Source organism: Penaeus chinensis, chromosome 36 (assembly GCF_019202785.1).
Source record: "Penaeus chinensis breed Huanghai No. 1 chromosome 36, ASM1920278v2, whole genome shotgun sequence".
Classification (NCBI taxonomy): domain Eukaryota; kingdom Metazoa; phylum Arthropoda; class Malacostraca; order Decapoda; family Penaeidae; genus Penaeus; species Penaeus chinensis.
The window spans coordinates 13,308,313-13,315,721 of NC_061854.1; the positions used below are offsets into that span (position 1 = coordinate 13,308,313).

The 7,409-nt window shown below is 32.5% G+C and overlaps 1 protein-coding gene across 1 annotated transcript in view; it reads right to left on the reverse strand.

Annotated features, from left to right (window-relative positions):
• LOC125044781 (rRNA N6-adenosine-methyltransferase ZCCHC4-like) overlaps positions 1-6,261 on the reverse strand; it is a 7,491-nt gene extending 1,230 nt beyond the window's left edge. Inside the window, exons 1-9 of the mRNA XM_047641728.1 lie at positions 6,120-6,261; positions 3,821-4,016; positions 2,673-2,820; positions 2,257-2,457; positions 1,829-1,940; positions 1,108-1,230; positions 478-588; positions 210-376; positions 1-56 (exon numbers count right to left, since the gene is read on the reverse strand). The exon at positions 1-56 is cut by the window's left edge and continues 139 nt beyond it. Coding sequence (XP_047497684.1) covers positions 1-56; positions 210-376; positions 478-588; positions 1,108-1,230; positions 1,829-1,940; positions 2,257-2,457; positions 2,673-2,820; positions 3,821-4,016; positions 6,120-6,252 — 1,247 coding nt within the window. The 5' untranslated portion in view covers positions 6,253-6,261. The remainder of the gene's footprint in view (positions 57-209; positions 377-477; positions 589-1,107; positions 1,231-1,828; positions 1,941-2,256; positions 2,458-2,672; positions 2,821-3,820; positions 4,017-6,119) is intronic.
• Positions 6,262-7,409: the final 1,148 nt, after the last annotated feature.

Genomic DNA, 7,409 nt, shown 5'->3' on the forward strand with positions numbered 1-7,409 from the left:
CATGATGGTTTTACACACTTCCTGCACTGGTCACAGTGTCTGTAGGTTCGACCATCCTAGAATAAAAATAGTTAAAAGGATTTTGGCTATTGAATTTTTTTTATTTAGTAGAGTAATTAACATCTAATTATATTTTTCAAATTCCAGCAAAGTCATCTAAAATCTATATTGTTTTATGCATTCTTAAAAACAGTATTGAGTAAACTTACTTTTGACATACAACCTTTGCATTTTTCACAATGTTTATTGTTGTTAAACACCCATCGATTGCAGGGTTTACAGTAATGATATCCCTCACTCTCAGGAAAGGAAAATAGTGATGCAGGTTGATTTACATACACCCTTACAGCAGAACCATTCTTCATACTCTTTGGGCCTAAAACAAAATAATATATTTGAAGTAATAAGGGTTTAATATTCACCCAAAAAAGCTAATGTCAGTAATTCTTTCCAGGACAATATTCATCATTTCCTTACCTGATGAATACAGTGGATGATTATCATAATCTATTTGATAATCAAGCATCACAAAGTCTGACAGGTTTTGCAGGACTTGGGGTTCCATGAAGTATGGAAATATGAACAGCACTGAGGAAAAAAAAATATTAATGAGCATGATGATTACAAGCAAACTGAAGTTACTGTAATACTATATAATTACAGACATCTTCAAAACACATGTAAACAAAGATTAAAACAGTTAAAACATGAAGCTGCATTGCAAAAGATATAATTAGGATACATTATGGTAGCTTTTTAAAATCACAAATAAATTTTCTCAATTAAGCAAAAGATATAGCTACATGGTACTGTTTTGAGTTTCATACCAATAAATCTTTCAAGTTATGAGATAATCTTAATTGGTTATATAACATATCTAAGGTGTGCAGAAAACAACTTTACCATTATGCTTGTGTCCAGCTTAATGAAGAAAGTGAGTCACAGGTTTCTGAATCATATATAAACACAACTGGTTCTAAAATGCTTCTTTTACTATGTAATTGCTGGCTCCTACATGAACTTTAAACCTTTCATTTATTTTATTAAATTTCAATATGTTTAAACTAATATCCTTGCACAAGGGGAACTTAGGGGTAACATCCCAACCTGGCAATTGTTCTTGAGGATCAAGATGTCTGGCTGTTCTCCAATCCTGTTCAATCCTTTTCATGTTATGGGCTAAAAGTTCCATTCTCCCTCCAAATGGGGGATCAGACACCAACACTAACTCTGAAGGTGAAAGAAATACAAAGTGATTATGCAGTTTGAATCTGAGTATATAATAACAAAGTATGTGTTATTACAGCTGTATCTTAACCCATTGCCAACAGGCATGACATGTATGTATATGCCATGTCCACTGTGAGTTTACTTGTTAAATTGTTTTTACACACAGATGGCTACATTTGTACCAAGTCACTAGTGAGCCAGTTATGAGTTCTGTCAGTCTCGCCCATTCACCCTTTTCATTGATTTACATATATATTTTACATTATCTTATTTTGCTATTACAAATGTTTATAACATTATAGTAATTAAAATGTTTATGATAAAAATAACACCATCGATATTCATAGCACTAGAAAAAAATACATTTTTCCCGCCAATTCAAGGAAAGGTGAAATCAGGTAAAGTCTGAAGATCTATTAATTGACTCTTTTGTGGCTAAGAACCATTTTTTATTCATTTTCCCCGGTGGCAATGGGTTAATAAATAAGAAAAGTAATGGAACTGCTTTCGGAAGAAAAAGTGCATATGGAATAAATTGCTATTCTTATTGTATTCCATATATTCAATAAAATGAATCGCATGGTTATTCATTACTTACTTTCTTTTCCAGCAATAAAGTTTTGATATGTATCTTTGGCCTTCTTCCCATCAAAGAAGTGATGGTTGAACATGTTGTACTGCAGGAAGGACTGGTGCTTGAAAAATCTTCGCTGAGATTTGAAAATGCCAAGAGAGAAAAATATTATACATAAATAGAGTATTCATATTCTTTGCACTTTCATCATAATTAGTCTCACTATAATCCATATTTAAGCTAAAAGAAAATAATGATGAAGAAAATAATGTTGAAATATTAACTGTACTTTGAGAAGTATATAAAGTTAATCCTGGAGCAAATTTCCCACATCTGTGGCATATATTTTGGCATGAAATATGTTTTCTGGGGTAACAGATACTATCTAAAATAAAATGAACTATCACAGCATATCATTTCACATGTTGGGAATAAAAATACCATATACTTACAAATCGTTCATCAATGTCAAGCATCAGAGCTGACATATTCAACTTCTCAGAGTTTGCTATTGCCTCGTATATTCGAGGAGCCCCAACACACAAAACTCTTTTGGCTTGTATCTTTTCTAGCATGGTGATGATAACATCCACACTACTAGAAGCAAAAAGGTATTGTGCCTCTTTCTTTGCACTTTCTCTGGGTGGGAGAAACTGGGAAATATAAGCTACATTACTCAGTCTTGTCAATATCATCCATCTACTGATGCTACTTTTTATGTTAAAAAACAGATACTTAGCACTGAGTTTTGATAAAAAATCATAAAAAGACCTCTGACTGTTTGATCAAACATACTTTACATTAAGATATTAATGGAATGTTCATTATTTCTAACTTCCTATGTATAGCATTAAACATGTATACTTACTGATGATGGCTGTGTAAGTTGTCTGTCAGTCAGAGGTGTGATAAGTGTGCAGGCTTTATGTTTGCTTCTTCTTGCAGTTGTAAACAGAGTAGAGCAGGTGGCACAGTATACTCTCTTACTTGGCAATACTGAGAGCACCTTATTTAAACTGAAATTAATACATAAACTTTTTGTATTAAATCCTACCTTTTCAAACACATTATGGAAAATGATGCATAAGTCTATTAGCCAGTATTTTGTACAATTGACCATCTCTGTTTTTCCACATACTTATTTTCACATGCTTGAATATTCATAATTTAGAGCAGATGCTCTCACACCAAAAGCATAACATAGGTAAGGCTGGCAAAAATTAATATAAACTAAGCAAGATGTTAAAACTTGCCTACTTCAGAATGTAATAACATTTTCAATAATTTGATAACATCCAGTATAGTGCAAATCTGTACTAGATTAGTACTAATATAAAATATCAATTATTAATGGAGGTACAAGTCAATAGCTCAATAATTCGCAGATGCTTAATAAGAAAAAAATTGAAAACTCCTGATCTAGAATGCTTTTATCATATAAAGGTCTTAGAAGCAACTGAAATTTCTCTAGTATTATTCACTCCAGCACTTATGCTATATTCCTTTTTTCTCTTTTCTAATTTGAATATCTACCACAGTATCCCAACACAGAGAACAGATGGATATCATAACCATTAAAATGGAAGGCAAAATTCAACTTTATGTATGTACAAATGTTACATTTCTAGAACATGCTAGAACATTAGTAAGCACTAAATTAACACCCACAATAGATAAAGTTGCATTCTATCCAACATATGATATTTAGATTTACTTTTCTAGTACAGTTCACAGATATATGAAATATATATCAAAATTATAATGTTACTTAGAGATAAAGTTCCCATGAATAAATAATATTTCTACTTGCTTCTATGATATTATTTCATATTTCACTCATTTGTTTATCAGATACTTTCCAACTCTGACTGCCAGAAATTCCCAATGCTCCAATCCTTAAACCAGAAATGCACTCCATATCACCAAAATTAATGTAAATGGCAGAAGACTGATTCACTTGGACACTGTCAAAAGTAAATGCATTAAAAAAAAAAGAGAGAAATATAGATGAATCACCTGCATAATTCCTCTTCAGTGTCTTTAGGTCCAGAATCTTTGATGAGTTTGTCCCACAGGTCTCTCTTTGTCTTTGAAAACTTTTCATCTGCCCAGTGGAAGAAGGAGCAGTCTTTCCTGTCCCGACAAGCAGAACAGGCATAATATTGCCGACTGCGACCATTACTCTGGTATCTCTCAAATAACACTGTTGGGCCTGAAAAAAAATAAATTCTTATCTCTTTTTTATGACAAATATAACTGCAAAGTCAAGAACACATATCAAAATATGCTTCTCAAGAAAATTCTGGTTTCTTTTGTATTAGGGGCTAATATAAAATGTTTTTCTGATTAGAAAACATTCATCAAGAATGAGAAATTCACAAAACTAGAATTCTCACTAAATTGCATATTTTTTAATGTCCATGTTAACACACAAACTTCAGCTAGAAAGTATAAAGACAACTCTGATTTGATGAAAACTATGTTACTGAATTTAGAAATCTTTTAAAATATCTACAGAGGTCTAATATTACACTTATACTTACATACTTATCACATACTTCTTACCATCACTGATTTTGCCCAGGAAATGAATATGTATTTATGCTTAAATAATAATTTTCATTATGATTTTCAGTTTCTCATATTACAATTTAAGCTTTAAGGAGCCTACTTGATATTAATCATCACAGGGAATGCATAAGTCAAATTCTCTGAATGGCTAATAGTGTGAGGAGCAGCAAAATGTGAGCAGCTTCAGGTCCAATATCATTTAGTCTATATTTTCCAAAATTTATATCAAATGCATCATGTATCTTCATTATGTTGAAAAACAAAGTCTGTATTACAAGATTATGTGAAACTACCATTTTCTTGTTCACAAAGAAATTATGTATGTCTCTTTATTTCACTTAAACATGTAATGCAAATACTGATATTTGTACTGCAAATCATATTAAAATACAGTTTATTTATAGAAAACATCCATAACTCTGACTGTATTCCTATTTCACAGAAATATAATAAATGTTTCTGAATTATCCTTTTCTTCTCCTATAATAATTTTCTTGTTTACTCTTTGTTCCTCAAAGAGAGAGAGAGAAAAATATAAACATAATCTTTCACGGTCAAGCATTTATCAATGTGAAAAAGGTAAAATAAATAAATAAGTAAATAAATGCATGATGTGACTTTCATGACTGACAATATTTGAAATTGTTTACTGCTGAAATCTAATAAACTTTTCATCTATGATATATCCTGTGGAAAAAAAATTATAAGGAAATAACTCAACAAGCCAGTCACAGGAAAGGACTCCGTCATGTTCATATTGTTTTGGTTATTATGTAGTTTGACTATCTGAGGCAACTTAAAGCCAGTTCTTGTTTCATGAAGACATGTGTGATTGCTGTATTGGTTTCAGGTACTATGTGAGATATACAATGATGTTATACCCAGGGAAATTATCATCGAATAATCAATTAGTCCAAGCTCAATATTGCCAAATCTATATGTGGAGAGCGATTGTTGACATTAACCCACTGTCACCAGAAATGTATAAGGTCCACTGTAATCTTGTTTTGGGATATATTAATAGAGATTTGTTGACCCCTTTCCTTGAGTTTTCAGGGGGTTTTTTTAATGCTATTAATAACAATGCCATTACTATTATCAGTGACACTTTGGCTATATTAATGTTATTAGAAATACTAATAACAATATAAAATAGTAAGAATGTTTTAAAAAATCAAGGAAAGGAGCAAGCAGGTGAGATATGAAAGACTAGTAACCATTTTTGGAGCCATCTCTGTGCAAATACAATCAGCAAACTAAACATGCAATCCCCTCCAGCATAGGGTTAGTCAATGTCATAGCACTGTGAGGTATGGAACCAGCCACAATTGCTATGCACATAGTATGCCCCCTTACCCAAAGTCTGAATTTGCATGGATCCCTAAGCCTGTGGGATGGTGAGAGGGGTGTGTTAGCTAACTCAAAAAGCCAAAGGTTTGCACAGGAAATATCATCACCGGATTCGTCACCTTACTAGAGGAATACTGAATCCTGTGTCTGTGAGTATATTCTGAAAGACAAAATATTACCCGAGACCTTTCTGTAATATCTGCCACACATTATTTAAAAATATACCATCTGTCTGTTTACTATAATCATTTAACACCTGTATAAAACAAGATTCACTTTAACTTGGAATAACAATCTAATTACTTCAGCAAAATTTCAGAGAAAAAGATTTGTTTTTTAAAGACATGAAGCAGAGGTATTTCTACCCCCAACTCTTCAATGGTTTTCATCTCACCATGAGTGCAGGCTGGATTATTATCAATGTCGTTGATAATAACATCAACCCCGAGCCTTTCAACACTGGCCATGCTGCGAAATGTAAACAAATAATCAGGTCGTTCTTGTAACCGGATGCAGGCAATCCGCATGTCCACGGATACACGCACTAAAGGTATACACGTCTTACACATTTTATAAAGATATCTTTTGTATGAAAAGCATATTGGTGTTGCTATTGATCTATTTATTATTCTTAGATATCATATGCCTGGTTATAATGGAATTCAATTAAGTGTCGAAATGCGGAGTTTTTCGTTTTCTCATGATAGGTTTCTTATATACGAAGGCATTTATAGTGAATTCAGTCATTCTGAGTGCTAGAAAGGCATACTTTCTTTTCAGTGATTATCTGCGAATCAAGCAAAAGTCAACTTAAAAGTTTGCGAAATCTATGGACAGAAATGGCCCGGGAAGTGTGTAAAGAGGAGGGGACAGTTTTGACCAGAAACAGAAGCTATGAGTTAAGTAACTAAAAATGTCTTAAACAAAGCAAATTTACTTCCTCAAGAAAGGCTTCAGACAGCGTTGCACTCTATAATATATATATATATATATATATATATATATATACATTATATTTCTATATACATATTATATATATGTATATATATATTATATAAATATATATATATATGTATATATAGATATGTGTGTGTGTGTGTGTGTGTGTGTGTGTGTGTGTGTGTGTGTGTGTGTGTGTGTGTCTGTGTCTTTTTTTTCTATTTCTATTTTGTCATTAAAAGAAAAGTACACATTTTTTGAGAACAAGCACTTCTTTAAAATACTTGAGTGCATGTGAACTATCTATTTCTCATGACTCATGGTCTTTGAGTCATCCTCACGTGACATATTGTCAGTATAACCAAATAGTACTATATAAATCTCTGTTGGGGCGTAGAGGATCCGTATGTGCATATTCATAACACTACAGTTGACAGCATGTACGAGCTGGAAGAGACCACGAGCAAGGAAGTAGCCTGCCTCTAGTATTCTTGCTCTCGAAGTAGACTCTCCGAAGAAACCACAAGAAAAAGCTAAAAGACAAAAAAAAAGAAAAGAAAAAGCTACATTTTCCACGACCCCGCATGACGTGAATGCCCTCTCATCCCCGAAAGACCTTTTTACACATTTAAGAAACCTTTGAATTTTCGGATTTGGTAACACCAAATAGTGACTAAGTAAAGATAAAGAAACTGCGACAGGAACAGAAAATTTACGCCAGATAGAAGACGATAAATGATAATGA